The sequence below is a fragment of the Schistosoma mansoni genome, chromosome 4 (genome assembly GCF_000237925.1).
Source record: "Schistosoma mansoni strain Puerto Rico chromosome 4, complete genome".
NCBI lineage: Eukaryota > Metazoa > Platyhelminthes > Trematoda > Strigeidida > Schistosomatidae > Schistosoma > Schistosoma mansoni.
The window spans coordinates 2,400,140-2,425,171 of NC_031498.1; the positions used below are offsets into that span (position 1 = coordinate 2,400,140).

The 25,032-nt window shown below is 32.5% G+C and overlaps 1 protein-coding gene across 1 annotated transcript in view; it reads left to right on the forward strand.

Annotated features, from left to right (window-relative positions):
• The window catches only part of Smp_150140 (putative pi3kinase), a gene marked incomplete at both ends in the record, with an annotated part of 54,963 nt that overhangs the window by 15,980 nt on the left and 13,951 nt on the right, over window positions 1-25,032 (forward strand). Inside the window, 3 exons of the mRNA XM_018796529.1 lie at window positions 5,232-5,599; window positions 8,488-9,452; window positions 16,571-16,645. Of these exons, the coding sequence (XP_018651662.1) occupies window positions 5,232-5,599; window positions 8,488-9,452; window positions 16,571-16,645 (1,408 nt within the window). The remainder of the gene's footprint in view (window positions 1-5,231; window positions 5,600-8,487; window positions 9,453-16,570; window positions 16,646-25,032) is intronic.

A 25,032-nucleotide genomic window follows, 5' to 3' on the forward strand; every position in this document is an offset into this window, starting at 1 on the left:
AACTCCGTAGTGTCCGAGAAGTTTCCATGATATTCTCCGGTCCACGCTGTCAAATGCCTTCTCATAGTCCATGAAGTTGATGTATAGTGATGAGTTCCACTCAACTGATTGTTCAACGATGATCCGCAGTGTCGCAATCTGGTCTGTGCACGACCTATCCTTACGGAATCTAGCCTGTTGATCTCGAAGTTGGGCGTCTACTGAGTCTTTCATCCAATTGAGCAGCACTCTGTTGAAAATATTTCCTGGTACTGATAGCAAACTGATGCCTCTGTAATTCTCACATTTGCTGAGATCTCCTTTCTTTGGTATCTTGATGAGATATCCTTCTTTCCAGTCCGTTGGCACTTGTTCCTCCTCCCAAATCTTATTGAATAGAAGGTGAAGCAAGTTTGCAGTTACTTCACTGTCTGACTTCAGTGCTTCGGCTGGTATATTGTCAGGTCCTACCGCCTTCCCACTTTTGATTTGTCTGATGGCCATCTTGACTTCTTCGAGCGTTGGTGGAGTGATATCTATAGGAAGGTCAGTGTGTGCTGCTTCGATGTTCGATGGATTCAATGGGGCTGGTCTATTCAGCAGTTCCTCGAAGTATTCTGCCCATCTTTTCCTCTGTTCTTGATTCTCAGTGATTGCCTTTCCTTCTTTGTCCTTGACTGGTCTCTCTGGTTTGCTATATCTCCCTGCCAATTTCTTCGTTGTATCATATAGTTGTTTCATATTCCCTTCTCTTGCAGCTTTTTCCGCCGTCGTTGCTAGTTCTCCCATGTATTTCTGCTTGTCGACCTTAATCCTTTTCTTCACTTCCTTGTTTACTTCTGCGTAGTCTGCTTGTGCTTTGACTTTCTCTGCTGGTGTTCGGCTGTTGTTAATTGCTAGTTTTTTGTTCTTCCTTTCTTAAATCTTGTCCAGGGTTCCCATAGAGATCCATTCCCTATGATGATGCTTCTTAGGACCAAGAACCTCCTGACACGTTGAAGTTAGTGCTTCTTTTATCCCTTTCCAGTTGTCCTTCATCGTAGTTTCTTGTTCTTTCAGTATATTCTGCAGAGCTTGGAACTTGTTGTTGAGAGTTATCTTGAATTCATGGAGCTTGTCAGTATCTCGAAGGAGGGCTGTATTGAACCTTTGTAGTGCTGTTTGTCCAGTTGTCCAGTGTTTCTTTAGCTTCAGTCTCATCTTGGCCACAACCAGGTAGTGATCTGAAGCTATGTCAACTCCTCTTCTGGTTGTCACATCTTCCATTGTCCTTCGGAATTTTTTGTTGATACAAATATGATCTATCTGGTTCTCTGTGGTTTGGTCCGGTGAGATCCATGTAGCTTTGTGTATGCGTTTGTGTAGGAATATTGTGCCGCCTATAACCAATTTGTTGAATACACATTTGCAAGTCTCTCCCCATTTTCATTTCGCTCTCCTAGTCCATATCGTCCAACTATATCTTCATATCCTGTGTTGTCCACTCCAACTTTAGCATTTAGATCTTCCATCAGGATGGTGAGGTCATTTCGTGAGCACTTCGCTATAATTGATTGCAGCCTTTCATAGAGCTTATCTTTATCATCGTCGTTGCCATCATTTGTGGGTGCATAACACTGGATAACATTCATTGTGATCCCCTCCTCCTTTGTTTTTAATGATGCTTTGATAATTCTGGATTCGTGCTTCTCTGGACAGTATCAGAGCAACTACCTGAGTGTGTGGAGCATTTTCCTCTTCGTGACCAGAGTACAGTAGCATCTCTCCCGTATTTAGCTTTTGCTGTTCAGCTTGTGTCCAATGGGTTTCGCTAATTCCAAGTTCTGACAATTTGTATCTTCTCGTTTCCTTTGCTATTTGACTGGTCTTCCCGATCTCCCACATTGTCCAGACGTTCTATGTACCCATAAAATTTTTTGCTCTGGTTGCCTCGTGACTTCCGAAGAATCTCAGCTTTCATCATTGGGCGTCATAATCCTTCTTCAACTAGGAGGGCAGAGTTTAAATGGTTTGAATTATTTTTTCTGGTTAGCGTTTTTTTAGCGAGTTAGTTATCTACGGGATGGGGTCGCTAACCCAACGCCCAACCCTCCTCCTTTACCCGGGCTTGAGACCGGCAGTAACTCTAGAAGAGCTACTGGCGGAGTTACAATCATACCATTGGAATACATAAAAACCTAAAAATCCCTCATTATTTTCACGCATCTAATTTCAGAGTCATGTCTATTCATGAAGTAAAATGTAAAAGTCTGAATAGGTTAAACTGTAAGAAAAAATTTTGATGATGATTAGTGTACGTCTAAAAAGCGTCATCAGCACGCAACATTAAATTTTTAAAATAATGGAAAGAAAATACTTTCTACTCATAGTTTTCATTCACTACATAACTAAACATATATAAAGTTGTCACAATTTTTATTTGTTGTCGTCTTACAAAATGAAAGTAGAGTATATCCTTTTGTCCTTTACATTTCAAGTTAAATAACTAAACTCGAAATTCCCATACATCAAAGAAATGGATTTTCTTAATATATAATAAAATCTGTTTGTTATAGTGTTCAATCAACTCTTACAGACCTTATATTAGGTGGCTGGAGGTATTATATTTGGAACCATAGATCTGGGTTTCGTGACATCTGGCACTCGTCAGCTAAGCATACCTGTAACAGCCGATGATCCCTGTGTGATTTGCACCCGTGTCCCTCAGTTTCATAGTATTGGGCGTCACCACTGTCCTAAATGTCTGGTGACTGACGTCCTGTAAGACGGTGATATTTGAAATCGATCGGTCACTCAATAAGAATCAATAACGTATGTGTCTAAACCTTTATGAATAATGTAAAATATTATTTAAATTTGAGTAGTGTATGAAAAATAAATTAAAGTAAATGGGGACATTAGATATCAGAAAAATCAATTTATAACTTCTGAACTAAAAATCAGTCAGCTGATATTTTTGAAAGACATACATTCATATGTATTTGTTCGGAAAATATATTGAGTATTCATTAGGAGATAATGTACTGATGAACGAAAAATATATATCGATGGAATCAAATTATACAACGTTATTTATTACATGTCATTGTAAAAAGTATTTGCAATGAGAGTTGAATAAATTATACTGGAATAATGTGACTACAGTATAACTAAGGACAATTTAGAAGTTCCTAATTTACTACTGTTAAAAAACCCAAATAAAATATCATTTACGAGACAAATTAATCACGTGTTTATGTTAATAGAGTAATCACTATAAGTAAGCTTCTATATTTTAGGTTGAATTTACCATTTTCGGTAGCTACAGATCGCATATTTAGAGTTGATAATGAAAAGATGAGTTGTTTAAGACGCATACTTAGTTAAGAAATAAGCATTAAATCAACAGTTTCTTCTAGATACATATATAAGGTAGCTAGTGTAAATGTTTGCGGTTAGGTCTCCCATTAGGATGGTGAGGTTCTTTCTTGAGCACTTCGCTATGATTGATTGCAGTCTCTCGTATAACATATCTTTATCGTCGTCGCTACTATCATTGGTATGTGCATAACATTGGATAACATTTATTGTGATCCACTCGTTCTTTGTTTTGAATGATGCTTTGATATTTCTGGATCCGTGCTTCTCTAATATACAAGAATATTAATATGGAAATATTGAACCAATCACGACGATTCGCAGCTTTTTCTTGGGACATCTTGTTGACAGTGGCTATATGGTAAATAAAATTAGACCATTTCGGGTAATTTGTCGCATATCTTCATCATTTCCTAATGTGGTTCGATCCCATCTCCTACACATATCAGAAGCTATAGGGATCCGAATCTTTAACCCTAGTTTATATGTTCTTAAGTAATTGGTGACACTTCTGTCCTTCTCTTGACTGAATATGAACTATTAAAGGATCTTCTTGGTTCTTCTTAAATATCATATTTATTTTTCACTTTTCAATTCTTTCGGCTTATATTCTTAACTATCGGATTATTCACATATATTTTATTGCATGATTTCAACAGGTTTTTTGTGATCATTGTTTTGAAGTCTATTGATCCATTTTTGGCCAACTTTCTATGTAGTACTACCGACTAAAACTTTTGTTATTTTGTTATTCTTATCACAATGAATAAACCAGTCTTCTTACTGTTATTTTGTACTTTTTACCTATAGAGCTTTACTGCTCATGATAGGACTACTTCAAATGAATCATCTGATACTTTAAGTATTATCATAAAATATAGTTGTCTGTATCCTGGATACTTAGAAATACCGAGTATTATTCGCTTTTTTCCAGTTGTATAAACAATCTGAAAATTAGTATTCCAGTCTATTTACTGAGTAACAATATCACACCACCGAATACAAGAATGGAATCAAATAATTTGCCAATGTTTGCACATTTCATGTATTTAATGTTGCCTGATTGTTGATTATCAGTGTCAGATCCAAAATCTAAGTTCCGTGTTTTGTACGATCAATCAGTATAATGTATTAGCAATTGGTATACAAACATATTCACTTTCAGAAATCAGAACCTACATTACTGAGCAACTGTTGACTTGGTTTACTGAAAACGTCTGCTTTTATGGTAGTCAGTAGCTTCTCTCTCCGACAAATTTAACCAGTTCGTAATACAAAGATGTAATATTAGTCGCGTATCCTGTTCTTTAATGACATAATGAAACGGCTAAGCGGTTCCACCATTGGTGGAACTTCATAACGTATACGACATTTCAACTAGACGTGTACATTTACTAGTAGAGTGAGTAGTAATATACAAATGTATCAATCTATATATTTATACATTATCTAGGTTATGATATATTCGGGCAATGGTGATATTGGAATAAGACCAAAATCTTATCAGCAGTTCAGATGCTTTTACATAATTAGATAAGGGATTCAGTAAAGCGCGATAGATTTACACTCTCGATTCGACATACTAATTTCAGTGTATAAGCAGATTTGCATGTCTTATCATTTGACTATGTCTTAGACAGTTTTACGAAATCAAATACTAGTGCTTCTCTTTCGTAACCATTTATGAATATAATGCCAAATATTTCTGTTGTTTAATTAAAAAGTAAAACAAGCAAGGATGACTTGAATAACGTTTTTTGCTGTGTACAAGTTCAGAGTCCAAGTAGGAAATTTGCTTTTAAAAATTAATTTGTCAGTTTGCTCATCCTTATCAAGGTTGATAAATAAATGTATCTCTTTCATTCATACTCAACATTTTTTCCAATAAATTTTAGAAGCTACATGATGAATTACTTTCTGAATGTGAGTTAGGAACTTCATCATCAAGTTCATATACATTAGCAGCATCCAAAGTCAACCGTCAACATAAACTCGAGAAAATATATCCACAAACTTTCAAACCAAAATCCGTAAATAATCAATCATCATTTCAAGACTGTTCAATTAACGCCGATAATATTAAAAATAACATTGAGTCTGGCCAAGAAAGTCAACAATCAACTACTCCAGACTTATCATCTTTTCCATCCCTTAGTTCATCTTCACCATCATCAACATCACCGTGTTCAATGAGTCGAGCTAATCACACCGGAGACGAAACAGTTAAAGAAAACTCCAGCCTAACAGATGAAATTCAAATAAGGTTTGAATTTTTAATTACATGCATTTATAAACTTGTGTTTCGATTTCCACTGAAATCGTAATATCGCAGTTGGTTGAACGTACTAACACCATTAATGATAGTTTAAACAATACCATATACAATTAAGTCATAGTTTGTCTAAGGTATCTATATCTTACAACACGGATTTACAGATATCACCGTAGATTTTTAGGTAGAATCTACTTTCGCATTTTATAGCAAAAATATCTGATAATATGCAATCATTAGTTAATAAAAGTAGCATGTTTAATTGTCGTCATACTATTTATTACAACATTTCTAAGTATATGAAGTGCCCAAGTATTTCAATGAGGCGCTTATAAACACAAATGGTAACGCAGTAGTAATAGACGTTTACGCAATGTCGTTGAGGATCTGATTGGAATTATTTAAACAACGTTTTCCACAATAATATAGCATTGTAGCACAGGCGAATTCTGTTCATACCAACTAATCGATAAGTACTTAATACTATTCTAGTTTAGCTCTGTAGTCCTGGTCGTATAGCAATGTGTCCACTGATTTAACAGTCATGAAATCGCATCAACTGTGCTTTAATATAAGATAATTTGTTCGTTTTAAAAAGAAGTAACTCCTGGTCAATTTTCCCCAAAAACCTGGAACTTTAGTCTTGTGCGATTCCCTGTTATAATATTTAAAAAAATAGATATGCTTAAACAAATTACTTACAAGATTTCTAATCTTAAATGATATAAAAGCGCTTATTTACTGTACGGTTAGTGGTAAACTTAATCTGTGGATGAAACTAAAATTTGAAGCTGAAAAACAGTAATGAACCACATATAATAAAATTTTCTATTAATATCTAGTTACTAACGAAATGAAATATCAACAATCTTAATACGCTACTTCACTGTCAATATTAAGTACTTGGATACCTAATTTTTAACATAAACTTTTAAGAGAAACTTTAGTTGATTACTTCCTAACTAACACTGAAAATGAATTTGTCAATAGTTCTTTATTTCTGTCACAATCTTATAAAAAAATATAGAACAAAATTAAATGAGAAATATTTTCACATTGAATATTTAAAAAAGGGAAAATAGGAATTTAACAAGGTGACTCAATTCAACTGTTCATTTATCTCTCCACCCCCATTCCATACATATGTACAATTATACGTATATTCACTTGTTTTTAATTAAGAAACTTTATTTATTTTAAATAGAATGTAATAAAAATTTACTTAAAACAAGGTGTGGTTATATAAATATTGTAATTAAGTTTTCAATGAAAATTAGTTCATCCGAGAAATTAAATTTCCTTTTGTCTGGAGCATTGGTTAGTTATTATTAAAATCTTGATATGGCATTTAACGGATATAGAAATATATATATTGTTAAGATTAATTAGAAAACATCCAGTCTTCTTGAAATATTGATCAGATTACTGAAACAATAAACAAATAGGTCATAACATTGGTCACTTTGCGAAAACAAATATATTTGTTAATATGTGATAATATATTGAAAGCCTTTTGTGGAGATTCCAGTAATTTTATAGTTGGAATCATGAGTCAATTGAAGATAGACCACCATGGAAAACCTGGAAGGACTGGACGGCCGTCTCGTCCTATTGTGGGAGTCCTCAGCAATGCGCATCCACGATCCCGCCTCGCGAGATTCGAACCCAAAACCTATCAGTCTCGCGCGCGAGTGCTCAACCTCTAGACCACTGAGCTGGCATCCAACGGTTTTAATGTCTAACTTCAACCAATCCACGATGTTGAGCAACCATTCACCATTGTCTTCAGTGAGTTGATATCTCACAACTGATCTGGTTGAACTCCACTGGTCACTGCTTCTCACTAGAACTCCAGGAAATATCAGTCATTAGTGAGCATATGATTATTATCAGAATGGGCTTTTGTTGAGATCTTGGATGCGCACTGCTGAGGAGTCCCACAATGGAACGAAACGGCCGTTCAGTGCTTCCAGGTTTTCCATGGTGGTCTAGCTTCAATTGACTCATGATTTCAACTATGAAATATGTGGAGAAATGATAGTCGGTTAGAAAATTTATTGTTAAAATTTCATTGAACAACTTGTCTTGTGAATCATTCTACTATTTGAAGATAAATGTAAACATTTATGCACAATAAGCAAAGATGTATGGTGGCTAGCAGTGGAGTCCAGGATGCGTGTTTTGTCTTATTTAGGACTTGTCAAGTGGATGTACTTGCATCCGCGTGTTTAGGTTCACAGGGTGCACACATGCCAATGAGAAACTGATCGGTTGTAGTTCTAAACATCAATGGGAACATTGAAACAAATAATATGAATTTATAAACAATGTTACGTTTAGATGAATTATTTGTTGGATCAAAATTTAGAATAAAACTTCAAATGTAATTGCGATTACAATTTAAAGGTATTCATAAAGGATGGTTGTTTTAATTTTTGAATTACTTTGACAGATTAAAAGTAGTGGCAAATTTATTTCACTAAATTCATCCGATATAAGAAGTCGATACAAAGAGATTATTTCAGCTCAAAGTGTTGAAAATGATTTAATATGACCGACTGTTCTTTGTCTCTAAACATCTGATTAATTTAAAATAACAGCACATTGAAGATCTAATGTTTACTAGTTAAAGTTATTCATTCTGTAGTCGAAAAATTTGCTACACCAAATTCTGAAAACCGGGATAGTTGACCTCTAAATTTGGCATATACTCGAAAATGCGTTAACATCATTCATCTGTTATCTAAATTAGGGCATCTTCCTCACCAGTTGATTCTATCCAATTGATACAGTTAATAAGTATTTGATTATTTTAACGGACGTTTATCTATTAAACAGTTTTATAACTTCATTCATGTAACTTTTTTCTTATTTTATAGAACTCCATATAATGCTACCCAAAGAAGAAAAGAACTATTCACTCAAATATCCAATAATATATCTGATCATGAAGGAGATTGTTATGAATTACGTAGTAATACTTCAGATATAGAAACTACCACTTTCAATAATCTTTCCATCAGTATCAGCACATCAAATGACATGAATGAATTGAATCGGGAAACAAAAAGTGAAATTTCTTCACCACTTGGCTTTGTCAAAACAACAGAAATGGCAAGATCTAATTCAATTCCAGATATTTTTGACAGTTCCACAACAATCACATCAAAATCTGTCACGACATCAAGTGTATTAGTTAATACGAACGCACCATTAAGAGCTGGCGCATCAAATACATCTAACTTATATCCTAGATCAAAATCCCATTATGCATCGAAGGATCCAGATCATTTTATTAATCACAGCTTTGCTACAAATAGACGAAAATCTCGTTATAACTCAAACAACAATAATAACCTAGACTATTCTAACCTTAATTTAAAATCACTTCTAAGTAATAAATATATGAAAAGCTTTTTAATGCAACCTTTTTTAATTCCGGATTACATGAATACTTCTGCATATTCAACACTCAATGGTTATGATCTTGCTAATCTGAGAAAATCATTCTTCAACAATGAAGGGAGTAAACAAAATTTTCAAACAGCTGCAGCGGCCGCTGCTGCGGCAGCTCTTCTACCAGAACCAGGTTTATTCATTAATTCACCATGTTATTATTGGTTACCATCATTAGGATTTAATAATTATACTAAAAATACTACAACAACATATACTACAGATTGTGTAAAACTGTATAACGATAAAATTACAAACAGTAATGGAAATAATAGTGTGAATTATGTAAATGGAGGTAATCGATATATGCTACAACAATTAACTAATCAAACGAATCATGGAGTCGATGAATCAAAGTCTTATGAAACACCCAAAGTATCGATTTCAAGTAAGTTAATTAACGTTTTAAAAACTCTGTATTGTTTATGGGATTATTAACTCAACGAGTTTAATAAACTTAAGTGAATTCCAAGTTGTCTGCCTGAATAATTTTTTAAAAATTCAAAATGCTTATGTTTCGAAAATTAATGCAACATTAACGTATAATCTAGAAAATTCTCAAGAGGTTAATTGATCGTTCAACCTAAAAAATTCGAAATTCGAAATGAAGTAAGTTTTCTGAGCCATTGTTTTTTCTCACTGCATTGGGACAAGCCATGGTTTTGAAAGCAACTATTCTGATATATTAACAACAATAAGCAGAATTTCGAGATTCATGAATTGACTCAGTTTAGGTTGTCAGGCTATTATTTACCCCTTGGATCTAAATCACAAGGAAGTAGCATCATTTGGTTGAAAATTGTATCACATCTCCGAATTCTACCGTATCTTAATAATCATCTATCGCCACCGTTTCCGGGCACATTGAAAAACAACAGGGATTGAAGAACCACTATATAGTAATTTTAAATTACTCTAGAAACGCACTCACTGTCTCAACTGACACCAAAGTCTAGACCTTCAGGTTTCTTTTTGAGGATTTAATCTTCAAACCACCGTTTCGTAGGCTAATAGTCTAGAGTTTACATTTATGTCAAGTCATGATATGGCACAATCGTCTAGTGTCACCTGTGATACATTTCCAAATCCCTAACATGGTTGAGTTTCAGTAGTCGTGATTTCTCGCTAAAATTTGCGAAATGACCTTCGATCAATCAAATACAGACACTCAATGCACTAAAGTATCCAATATTTATCCGGCTAACCTTAATCACCGACAAAACGTGAAAATGAAACTCTTAAAGCCGAAAGCAGGGAATCCAAACCAACAAATATAAATATCTTCTGTAACGTTTCGTGCATTATTTAAACAATTTACTATCTAGATTAATTGGATAGTTGACATCCTAAAACAAATTGAGTACATATTAGACAGAAAAGCAAAAGTTCTATACACAGCAATGGTATTAATAATAACAGTACAAAGCAGGTTGAGACGAATAAAATGTTTTTTTCAACCTAAGAAAATCAATAGAAAAATAAGACTTCATAAGGATTACTCATTCTAAATGTTCAATCTTCAAGTATGTGTTTATGTGTCTTCTTTTCTATCGGCATGGTAAGTTTTGGATATTGTAGTATTTTACCAGTTGAATTTTCGTGAGTCGATCTAAGCTAGACAACCATTAAAAGCCTGGAAGCACTGGACGGTCATTTCATCTTAGTACGGGACTCTTCAACAGTGCGCATCCACGATCCTGTGAACCCAGGACTTTCGTCTTCAAGCGCTAAAGCTTGACCTCAAAACCATTGAGTCGGCATCCAACCATGTTAATGCCTAACTTTAATCAATCCATTATCTTCTGCAACCCTTCTGTTTGTTACTTAGATTCTTAATTCTATACAAAAGTACGGGAATTTCTATTTGAATACTTCTTTCGTATGATGTTTGTTTTTCATTTTATACTTCTTATTCATACTATTATTCTCCCATTCTTCTCCATTTCTTATTAATATTCATGAAAGCAATACATGAGAATAATTTGCTTTTCATCTATTTTACAATAAGTAAAGTGAATAAATAAACGCTCAGAAATAATCAGTAGTGACGACAAAGCAAATTGAAATCGAATAAAATATCGAGTCTAATTTATATTACCTTCTTTATAACAAAAGAAATCATCGATTTCAATTCTAGATACTTGATTAGAATACATATTTCTAAAGCTATGATAGACAATAAGGAGTTATAGTATTGTGAACATAGTATTAGTGTAAAACAGCTTATTATTTGTAAGATCTAATTTATGGATGGAAGTGTAGAAAACAGTTTATAAATCTTTTCGAAATTCTAATAACTTACCTGAAATAACTTGATTCTAGGTTTTTTTAAACAGTTCTGTAATCATTATGTAATGTATTTAGCTGTTGTATATACAAGAGATTTGCAAATACCTATTTTCTTAACAGAACCGGTTGTCAAATTCACTTTGGCTACCAATACAACTGAGTAACTAGGTGTATAAGTCTTTATTGACTCAAATGTTGAAAGTTAAGTCAAAGATATTAATATTACTGAACTGACTATAATGCATAATTAAATATCTGACGACGAAATCCATTTGATATTCAACTGTTGTAATTCCATCTTTCAACATGAGGAAAGATAATTTACCTATAATCTCGATACCATAATTACTCATTTTACTTCCCATATATTTATCAAACCTAATTCAAGTACAAGTGAACTTCGTTCTAATTATTTTAATAAGTAGTAGGCTTACTTGAATAACAGTATGTAAATACATAATGACCAGAAGAGAAATAAAATTTTCAACTGTTATAGACATATGACTCCTTGTACTACAAGTCAAAAGTGATTATCATGTGTTCTTGCAAAAATGACAATTATACTAAAATCATATTAGGTTACACATAATAAGATTCTCTTTCAGTGATCACTTATTTTCAAGGAAATTGATGTATTCAAACTGAATTATCATTAGATTACTAGTTCAACGTATTCTCACAGTAGACTTGTTAAACAACTATAATAAATTCACTTGGTATTGTTTACTTGTATCTTCTCATTGTTGTTTAAGACTACAATTGATCAGTCTCTTGTTGATATATGTGCATCCTGTGTGGACTTCCTCGATATTGCCTGAAATCACAGGCTTTATAAGCAAAGATGGATGGTGACTAGTAATCGAATCCACTACTAGCTGCTATCCATCTTTGCTTACAAAACTACGATAAATTATTGGAAAGGATATATGTTACAGTTATATTACATTATAACCAATAAAAACCACAATTTCCTAAATAGTTTCTCTGTCTATTTCATGTTAACATAACTCCGTATCAAAATTAAAGGATGATAAAATAGGTCAAATCAATGAAGTGGTGAATAGACGGCTAATAAGTTTTTGATGATTTATTCTAAATTTGATTTATGTTAGTAAACATAAATTATAATTCTTCTTGTTCAGTGAACTATGTGTTTATCATTAATTAATATTCCATATTATTAAATAAAACCGAGTGCCCATAATCTGAAAATTCACATTTTCAGTCGTGTCTTATTCTATCCGAACACATAAAACTGTTACTTTTTACAGGAGCTTTAATGCTTTTTTGGTATCCAGTGCTCTAGTGTCTTGAAATACTTTTCTTTTGAACACCATTGATCCCTCACTAACTAATTTCCCGGGAAAAATCACTGTCATGAAATTTGTTATTTCTATTTGTCAACAGAAGGACAAACTAAGTATACATTTACAGACGCAAATCAGATTAGCTTTTTAGCGTGGTAGAGTATTGTCATTGGTAGTTATAGTTTGATAAGCCGAAAGAACAAATATAGTCGATAGGGACTTATAAATATAGATTTCTTGTCTATTATAGACCTTCATAAGCTCATATTTCACAATTACATAGAAGACATACATTCCCTTCTAATGATCATTTGAATTTTCAAACTACTTATCCAATTCACTTAGTATTGTTTGTTTGAATCTTCCCATTGATGTTTAGGACTGTAACCGGTCAGTTTCTAATTGGCGTATGTGCATGCTGTGCGTATTGTCTCGATATAGCCTTAATTCACAAGCATTGGGAAGATTCAAAGAAACAATACTAAATGAATTTAAACTTCACCCCATTGCACAAGCAAGTGGCTATTAGGACTCAGTAGCTGAATGAATAACGCGATGGCGTTTGAAGCGTAAGGTACTGGATTTGACTCCCAGAGTGAACATCAACTCTGAGATGCAGGCACATCCAGTTGACGAGTCCCAAATAGGACGAAACGCTCGTCAAACTGGATTCCACTGCTAGACACTATCCATCTTTGCTTACAATACTTATCCAATGTTACAATTATTTAACAATGAAACTATTTTCAATAAAATAATAATCTAATAAAATTTATTCAAACCACAAGTTTACAAATACACTCGTTGATAACAATCATGAATTCACCTTCTCATATTTCAATACAATAAACTTTGTTTATTTACCTATTACACTGTTCGATTTCCATTTAGTTAACTAACAAGATAAGGTCATTTCATTTAATAATCAAATAGAACTAATCAATATAAAGTTGCTGTTGTTGTTTTTTTTCTTTTGCCTAAACATAAAATCATTTACAAATGTAGGTAAGAAAGGAAAGAATGAACGAGAGATAGAGAGAGAGAGAGAGAGGGTAATCTGTAATACTCAGATAAGTATAGTTTATGTAATAAACTATATTTTATACCTCTATTTTTTTGTATTTTTGATAAAAAGTGTTCAGAAAGAAATTTGACCTGATAAAATAACTTTTCTTTATATCAAAGTTTAATTTAACTTTTTTTTTGTTTTATATAAGTAGTTAGTTGGTTCCAGTTTCCTTCATATAAAATATTATTATTATTATTATCCACTGTCAACATCAATATATATTGAATATTTCGTGATTTTCCAAATTTTAATATCAATAGAATGACCTCTTTGAATAAATGGATAGGAGAAATGTAAGTCATGAGGTAGAAAATGAAAAAAACAATGACATTAAGTAATATTGGAGTAATAATAATATTAGCCTCTAGGTAATACAGTTTGAAGTGATCATATAGAATTAGTGAACATTTGTGAAAAGTTTGTGAAATACTTCATGTTGTTTAGATGGAAGAACGATTATATTCTAACAGAAGAGAGCTGATAAGATTATTAACTTATCTGCATTAACGAGTAACATATGGTTAAAATCAGCAATAAGGATATAAATGGAGATGGATGGTGGCTAGCGGTGGAATCCAGGACACGTGATTCGTCTTATTTGGGACTAGTCAGCTGCATATACCTGAACCCCTTATTTGGTATTCACCCAGGGATATAAATCTTGTATGATTCGCTACAAACGATACTGGACTGAAATTCCTGAGTGAACATCATCTATGGAATCCGGGTATATACAGACGACGAGTCCGAAATAGGAGGAAACGCGCATCCTGTATTCTACTGCCAGCCACTATCCATCTTTCCTTATAATGCTTGTCACTTAATGTCAGGCATTCCACACAGGATGCACATATATCAATAAGTGACTGATCGATTGCAGTTCTCAATATCAGAGGGAAGATTCAAACAACCAATACAAAAATGAAATACATAAATAATTTCAAAAACTAACATCCTGTGAAGACACTTCATAATCAATGAATTTTATATCAAGTAGTATATATTTATCAGAAGTATGATACCTGAATCTTTAGGTGATTACTTTCACTCACATAAGCCATATGCTTGTTTTAAGATGGTTTATAGAATATATTTATATAAACCAAGATATTTTCGTCTTTATTTCTCATCGAAAACAGCACAATCTTTATCTATCCGGTAGATGAAGCCTGAGCTTTATATACAATATTAATATCATTATTTTACATACTTTTATTATTCAAAATAAACCCCCTTATTTTAATTATTCTTCGTCTCCATTTGATTTTATCATCCAGAACTTTTTCTAGCATCATTTCGAGGAATTACTCATACATAATCTCATATAATTGTTAAAATCTAAACCAGTATTCCTCGAGTTATTTGAACGTCACCTATAGTGTATCTAAGGAATTCCTTTAGGCATTTGATATATCATTAGAGTGTATTCAATAATTTTTGTTTTCAAACTAAGTTACAACATGAATTTGCAGTGACATAGCACAATTTAGTAATCTAATATTAAAACATAGCGTTTTATCGCAGCTTGTCACTTATATGGTAAAGCTAGTTAGTACGATCAGGAATTCTGAATAGATATAAGACATTTCACTTCACTGTAAAAACATAAAAATTCATAGCACTTGGTTTGAATTATAGAAAAACAGTACTAGATATTATCCTTCGATTATTCTATCCCTTTCCTAAATGTTATTTTCATTGCAACCTAGTATTCTAAGTGAAAACAAATGAAGTGAAATATAGTATTGCTGTAATGTAGAAAAAGTAGTCTGACAATGGAATCCAAGAAAAGGTTTCGTTTTATTTGGCACTCGTCAACTGAATGTACCTACATTTCAGTGCTGATTTTACACCTGAACTCAATACTAAATGAAAAATCATTATTCACTAAGCTGGAGAAATTAAATAGCTACTAACTCATTTAACGGGTGTAGTGTAAACGCCATCGTTAGCACGCATTTGAATTCTTCTGTTGTTGTTTTTCCAAACTGGATTTTAATCAAACCTTGTTGGTATATGTGAGTCGTGCTCAACCTCTTGATGAACTTAATTTTTCGTTAGTTATTTAGAATAAACGAATTTGGATAAGCGGTGAGGTCCAGTATCCGAGTTTCTTCGTATGTGGGTAATCTTTTGATTAAAATATCCCCTCTTCTCAAATAAAAACTACTACTTTAAACAAAACAATATATATATATATATCACTTGAGTAAAACAACTTAACTGAAATCATGTGTAAAATTAATTGTTTGTGTATGGGTGAATGAGTTCAATTTTAGCCTGTCTACAATATATATCCATTCAAGCAGTAATTTAATAAAATGTCCAATTAATTTCTCTTCTCTGCTCATTTATCAACTGCAGTTTGAGTTATAAATTACGAGATGATTTATTGCAGTTATGTTTGTATATTTATATATTGAGTCCCTGAATGAACATCAACTCTAGGCTGCAGGTACATCCAGCTGACGAGTCTCAAGAATGACGAAACGTGAGTCCTGGATTTCACTGCTAGCCACGATCCACATCTGCTTATAATCACTGTGTAGATTTTTTGATTTATTGTTCTCATTCCTTCAGGAGCTAAAGTTAACTTTCTTATTTTGCTTCTCAGTTTGTCAGTTTACTCTCTTCGTGTGACTACATGAGATGTAGCAACTAGGGTTGATCTTAACTCATCCCAGGTCGCACACTGATAACGATTGACAGACTGAAACATAATAACAATTTTATTAAAAGCTCAATACAATACTAATTAGGGTATTTGTTGTCGATATTCACATTTTAAATAAACATTTTGGAAGTAATTTGACTTGTTTATCTACTTCCATTTCTTATTAGGGACACCCGAAAATTCTCGAATGGCTTTAAAATCTTTAACAAAAGAAGAGAAATACAGTCAGAAAAACAAGCCAGGTAACAGAATAATTATATTACCTAAAGAGTATATCACGAAGTTATCCTTTTGTAACAGTCAGAGCCAAGATAAGCGGCAAATCTGAAGTGAAACAAGTTACCTCATAACTATTTTAGGTAGATTTTAAAATAAACGAACATTCCAGAGACAGATAGATATTTGTTAGTATATTCATGATTTAAGTTTGTGTGTTAGTGTTCGATTAATCTCTTAATTTGCCTTTAAAGCGACCATATTGACTAATTTTTGTCATGGCCTAAATAGCTATGCTAATCCTGTTTAAAATGATAAAATTTTATATCTAAAGTGACAACCCTACATAGAATTTAATGGATTGCATGTATTTAGGGATAAAATATTTGACTTAAACGGTCTAAAGCAGATGAATAAACGATCAAACTGATAGATATATATATAATTGCAGCATGTACCAAATACATCCTTTTGCATAGTAATCTGGAAAACAAATTTACTACATTGAGACAGGCAAGCAACCCAGGGAAAGTCCTCTAAACATAGTTTTTTTACAGTTGTAAGAAAAAGACAATATCTTTTGGTTACACAGAGCTGATACCTGGTCAAACCATTTGTTATTGATGAAAGTGTTCAATTTGTAAGGATATAGTTACATGCGATCTACAGTAATAATAATGAAATAGAACTCGTAGATTTCAACTGACATAAGGCTCGTAATGAAACTCAAGACCTAATATTTCTTCCTTATTGCAGTTTTGAATGAACCCTATCAATTAGTTCCCGCATTTTGCATCCTAATGTTCATTAACTTCATCAACTAATATTTGATATACAGCCTACTGATTAACAAAATGCTTTTAAGTCGCTCACAGTGATAAATGAATTTCCTGAACTTAAGTGTAAAAGAAAGCCAGAATGATATTTATATACTTCTAGATCTCTGAAATAAAGTAAATTAATGAGTAGAACAAAGCAACGGCTGTAGTTCTATGAATTCTTAACATAACATTCAACTTTGTCTCTCTAATGAACATCTTGTCATAGTAGGCAATCGTCCTAAGTGTACACATATTTTATCACCAAACGATGTGGATATAGTTCCTGTTAACTGGTCTGTGATTCGCATTTCTCAAGTATTTTAAAATTGGCTAGTTAAATATCCAACATATTGGTAAGTATTTGAACTGAAATAGGATTTTTTCAACTGAAATATGGATACTTAATCCCATAATAATGAAAGGCAATATGGAGTTTATCTAAACATGACTTTAAAAACGCCAATGACTTTAAGTTAGTGATGTAGAGTAAGGTTGAATTGACTGCTTAGTGGTGTACATTAAACAACAGAATGAATTTGTCATCGAGCTCAAGTATAAGAGGTACTTAGTTCAAATTATCTTTAAATATTTTCTATTCCCTATTAAATTATGAACCACTATTCTTAGATATTCACTAACAGTGCTACTTTATGCTAATTGACTACAACAATAATTGTATTAATTCATCTTTTCTTTCTGAAACCTAATCATCAATACCCTAAAGTGCTTTTTTCATAATTTGATTCTTTGTTGATTAAAATATGTTAAGTAGTTTAGGTAAAACATCAAATTACCAGTCGAAGTCTAAACAATCTTAAGAAGCCAGTTAAAATAAAGAATATTACCTGAACTTGGCTTATGTGAAAATTTATAGTTTTCCCTACAATGTAGTTGTAAAACATGTATTTTTCAAGGTTTCACTTCTTCTCATCATAGCACACAAAACCTTGTCGAAAATTGCAAATAGCTACTAAAAATCAAGTCATTACTATTGGTTAGCCTCACGGTGAATATTTTAAAGTGGGAAGCCGTAAACCAAGAACTCAAACAAATCAGTTTCGGGACAATATTACACACATTAAAATTGAATAAATAAGGTTTCGAAAAGTTTAAACCGAGTAAATCCTAGAATGCTTACTGTTGGATACCAACCAATTAACTTAGTTCAGTTATATATACCTGGAGATCTAAAGGATTTGGATTTGATTCCATGTTGCGCTAGGAAAATGTACTACAAAGAAGTTTCAACTTATAAGTAGCTGTGATGTACTCAGTAGTTTCCAGTGGTTTTTCAGCAGGGATTAGCTAATATATATATATATATATATATATATATATATATATATATATATATATATATATGCAATCGTACTTTTAAGATATTAAATTTGACAAAGATAAAGCTAACCAGTTTAGGTATACATATTATTATTGCTATATGGTCGATCCATCTTATCTTGGGGAATAAGTCGGAAAGATTTCATTCTGATGTTCTTTATGTCATCAACATTTCAACTTTCTGTTCACTATATAATGAAATACCTGATTTTTGTATAAAATTATAATGTTTTACAGCTAGGTCTCACCTGCATATTGTGATGTAACATTACATTGTGGATATTTTGAAAATAACTTTGTTTGTAGAATATTGAAGCCTTATATTAATTCCATTTATTGTTATACAACCGAGTAATCTGAATGGTTCCTAAACAAAGCGTTATACATTAATCTATATATTGCCAGTGAAATGTCTGAATGCATGAATTACTGAAAGTTGGCTTCAGTGACGAATAACACTATCCAGAAGAAGACACTAGCTAACCTAATCTTAACTTCAGAAAAGTAAATTTTGGCTGATGAAAAGTTTCTCGTTTTTCTATATCCGTTTGGTTGGTCAGTTCAATTTTCATCGAGCATCTTTTAGTATGAAAAAGGTGTTACATGTTGATACGACAGTTAGACGTACTGAACCAACACCTCCATGCCTTCAGTCTTTTACATCAAGTGGTTAGAGCTAATTATCAGACAGGTCTGGATCAAAGTGCAATGTTTGTTGCTAAGGTTCACCTGCTATCTTAGTGAAGCTGTTTACCACAGAATCTGCAAAAATACTGTTGAATTCAAGAGCTAGCTGTCACCAGTTCTTGATGAAAGGTATCTTTAAATTTCACGATCCAGTCTATGCTTACTAATCAACCAAACAATAAATAGTTATACTTGATCTATTTCCTGATGACGAAATTTATCGTAGCAGTTAGAATTGAGAATAACTGGGCAGTCTGCATCTCTTAATCAACTCAGTGTAACTCTCGATTTATAAAATGTAAATAAGATTAAGTTTTTATAAGTAAGGGGTTGTGGAGATTGTTAGGTTTTTAATTGAGATCATGAATCGATCGATGGTAGACCACCATTGGAAACCTGAAAGCACTGGGTGGCCGTTTCGTCTTAGTATAGGACTCCTTAACAGCGCGCGTCCACGATTCTGAACGTGGCACTCGAACCCAGGACCTTCGGCCTCACGCGCCAACGCTTAACCTCTAGACCACTGAGCCGGAATCCAGCTGTGGTAATAAGGTAACCAAAAAAGAGTTTCAGCTTTGAGGCTACTGCTTGTGATTCAATCATGATAGAAAAAATACAAGTATTTCAGAGATCCCAGTACAAAAAAGTAAGTTACCTTCATTTTACTTAACATTATCAGATTACCGCTGCACTCGACTAATTTATAACAATTACTTTATGTAATGAATTTGAATCACATTAAAAGATAAAATTATTCTAGATATTTTAGCCTTAACACTTGAAAAAACGAGCTCAAATTAACAACTGAAATCAATGAGGATTAAAATGATTTATTTCCAAGATGCTTGAAGAAACTTATATCGTACTTATTTTCATACAGTAAACAACCAATCGTATCACAGTTTAGTTATCAATAATTGTGTATAATATAACTCGATTTAAGGTATATTAAACCAACCATCATAAATGACATTCACTGATACTTTGATAGGATAAATCTTTAAAGTCAACATGAATTCATTTAAGCTCATATAAAAACTTATCTAATTCCATGTAGCCAAACAACTCCTTGTGGATATTCTTTTGGATTTGGAGAGAAAAGGAATTTAAATTCAGTCTTTAAGAGAGTTGTGATTGATGTTCGTTTACTTACAAACAGAAATAAAACGTACTTCAAGTGCTCTCATTTGATTTAACACTAAACTAATCCTCTCTCATCTGATTGAATATTGGATAGGTTATCTACTTCGTAGGTGTATTTCATACTCCCCATTCCGTTACTGATAAGTACTTTCAAAACGGTCCTCGTAGTTTTCAAATACTGTGTTGATTCTTAATAAAGATTGGTATAATGTTTAGTGTGCAGACGTGACAGTCTGTATAATTTCCGAAATAGTAAATCCAGAAAAGTTTGATATATTTTATGTTTGTATTCGCAAAACGGAATTCTGTACAATCATTCCATTGATTTTCCACAAAAGATATTTACTTTAAACATATTTGGGTAGTCGACTATTTACTAAACCAATATTATTCAGCTCATAGAAACAATCATTTCATAAATGTTGGATTACAACACTTTATTTACCAGAGCTGTTACTCACTGAAGTCATGTGTTAACTGTCATATTGTTATGCCACTTAATTGGAGTTGTAAGTGTAGATCAATGAATCCATATGTATGATCAAAAAATGAAGTTTTCATCGCTAGAATTGTAAGTCCTCAGTGATGTTTATGCCCGAATTATGGGTGAGCATCAGTAGAGGTGAGATATAACATTAAAACATAACTTTTTTAAGTCATGCCCTGGTACGACGGAGAGTGGGGAGGGGCCGCCCACTCTCTATCCAAATGCCCTAACACGGCCACGCGTATACAGTTACTGACAAGGAAGTCCTACTCATTGCCATCTTGTGGTGGGGGTGTTGTTTACAAAATTGAGAGGACGAAAAGCGAGTGCCTGGCACTTTAACCGGGTTGATGGACACGAAGAGTTAACCTAGTGGAGTTGAGAAACCTTGATTCCAAGACAGTGGTGGACATAGGCTCCAGGATGCTGATGGAACAAATAGCGTATGGACTAATTGTTGGTCACAGGCTATCATGGGACTTCATTTCCTTACGATGATTTACTGCCTTGTAGATCAGTCCTTTAGGTAAAGGCTAGGGGTGTGGCCCCCTACGAAAATCACCTGTTTCGGCCTGGACGCCCTGGGAGTATCATAGCCCACACACAATTAAAACGAAATGATAATTTTTTTTTGTGTGGCTCATATATATCTGGTGCTCCTTTGTACCAATATTTATGTATTGAAATAAATAAATAATTAGTACTCCATAACATACAATGGTCCCATAGGCAATGTCAATCTAAGGAGAGAACTATACTCAAATTAAATTAATCTCCATAACCCTAACTACTAAAGCATGCATTCATCATGAACTTACATATTCATCCAACATAATGATTATTACTAATATCAATACAATTCACCACTAAACTAAGAGAAAAGGATAAAATCAAACCTAGATTCTAAGTGTAGTAAAAACGATTCAGAGTTTTTCATTTTAATAAAAAAAAGTTATCACCATGAAGTATCTTTTTTTAGAATAAAACATTTAAAAAATTTTTAATTCAGATTTATTTTCTGTTATTTCCTGTTTATTAAACAATCATTAAAGCTTAAGTAAATTAATTATAGAAAAAACAAAATTACGTAAAACTCAAAAACATTTCACAATTTCAAAAAAAACAACAAACAATTTATGAAAATTATTGAATGTCAAAAGTTTGATGCTTGATTATAATTCCTTGAAAAAGTTTGAACCAGATTGCCAGGCGAAACATTGGATTTACTACAAATTCATTCGCTGAGATTTTACAAATATATATTATTCCTATTTAATGTCTTACATCAATTCGGCGCTCAAATACTGTGAAACTATTCGCTCTAATTTAGACGAGAGTTCTTATATAAATATAGAATAAAATTGTTAATGTTGATATGACTCATATAGAATGTTAACTTGAATCTGTATATATGTTAAATGAAAATTTAAGATCTGTGATCAGAATATATATGGGTCAGATAGGGTGAGAGAGATATGATAGTACAATTACAATTCGATCAAATGTTTAATGGAAGACTAAATTGTGTGAAAAATTAATAAGACCTAATAATGAGGGATCAATGCGAACTGAATGAATCATGTATAGGGGAGATTAATAATGATGTTTAACCATTAATAATAATACAGATTTGTGAATAAAGATAAAAGAGACAATTACATTTGACCACGAAAGGTCGTAAGTACATTGTCTAATTAGGTCATCCAATAGATATTGATTAATTGGCCTTGTAGTTGGCATCCCTCTGAATTGTAGGCGCATGAACAAGGACTTCTTGACCGTTTGAATTTCGCCTATTTTCACTTTCATGATCATATATTTAATTATAGACTCTAATTTAGACGAGAGTTCTTATAAATGTCAAAAGTAGTTTTTTTTTTTAATTTTTTTATTTTTTGTTCTTTTTTTTGTAAATAGATTTACTATATTCATTATTCAATATTATATAATATTTACCCTTTTAAGAAAGAAGAATAAATAAACCATATGACATAAATCCTGTGGTGATTTTGACACAAATGTTTTGTTTCTGAAAAAAAAAGAAGAAAAAAAAGAAAAATATATTCACGTGATTAAGCAATGAATATATATATTAAATTATTGTGACATATTCAACTGTTATATATAAATATCCGAAAGCTGGTTTATATAAGTTTTAAGTAATTAGAATGTTTTGTAAATGATTGAAATATGGTATAAGTTGTTTGAATTAGAATTTGATAACCGTTACATTCATTACTTTTCAATAACTTAATTGGTTTAATAAGAACTTTCGTTTAAATTAGAGCGAATAGTTTCACCAGTATTTGGGCACCGAGTTGATGTAAGACATTTATTAGGAATAATATATTTGTAAAATCTCAGCGAATGAATTTCAAGTAAATCCAATGTTCCGCCTGGCAATCTGGTCCAAGCTTTTTCAAGTAAATACAATCTTTTGATTTTTGATTATATTTCCGTGAAAAAGCTTGGATCAAATTGCCAGACGAAACGTTGAATTTACTTGAAATTCATTCATTGAGATTTTACAATTACATTATTCCTATTTAACTGAATTGACTGTTTCTTAGATAAGTACTTATCTACATAATATAGACACTTTATAGTGGACTATTTCGTTTCTAGTTTCATTTTATATTTTAACAAGGAATTGTTTTGTTTAGTTCATATGTAATAAGTAAGCTGATAGGATAGACTGAATTAGTGAAAATATGAAACTTTGGAAGTTATTCTCTGGCAAATCAGTATAAATATGTATTTCTAGTTCCTATTCATTAAACATGAAGTTTATGATACTTTTATATTGTATTATTTATAAGTTTTTTACTGGACTCATTAACTGTTAATAAATCTTTCACCATTTACAAGTTCTTGTAAATTTGTCATCACTTTGTTACTCAGCTTTGTAACATAGATGTCTAGTTTCTGTAAAGATTAGTGTGTATATTATTTATTATGTATATGTTATAGTCTAGTACTTCTAGTTTAGAATCTTGTAGAACAATACGAGGTAATTGACTAGTCTTTCAGGTGTTTTGATTAGTGAATGATTGTGTGTGATAATGTTATATATAGTTAGTGGCCCTATATCTGACTCCAGTTAGATCGGATAAATGGTCGTTACCTAATGATTGCTGTCAAAGCATACATCCTGGCTATCCTCGTATATAATCGTCGACTTAAATCGCGTTGGTCAATAATGGAATTAAATAAGTCGAATACGAGAATGGATTTTGAATATGTAATTTTGTAACTCATGATTGGACCGCATCGCAGGAACGAGTGCAGGAAGCCCATAATAGAGATGAAGTGAAATGCCACACAGTGAAGAAGGTGTAAGAGCCAACTCGATTTAACCAACCGTGAATCGATATTTATAGTCACACAAAAATAAGTCATACATATGTGATATGTAAGATACGAAATGCACACATACGCTTACATAAGAACAGTCAAGGTTGATAAGCGAATAATTGACAAGGTCAAAATGTGACTCATAAAGAATGAATAAATTGGTTTGTCCGGAGGCCAGAAAAAACTGTGAGGGCTTGACGTAGCAACCGACACTACGTATACATCAGTTCGTTACCGTATACAATAATCGTGTTAATGAACACAAGTCATAGAGTAATATAATAAATCACTGTATTAGTGAGTATTAAACTGTTATAATCCATAGTATCAATTAGATTTACCTAATTCATTCTATTGTTCAAACAAAAGTGCAAAAGACACCTTAAGCATGAAAAAGACTCAAGAAATATTCATAATACCATAAACGTTTGCTCATCCGCATCTTTTACAGATAGCTGACTTATGAAGATATAGAATTCGGCCGCCATATTGTTCTCTACAAGTTTTGCTTACAGATTATTTAATTTAACTCTCTCTCGAGTGGTCTACACCTGCATATACTACTAACTCAGGGACACACGTA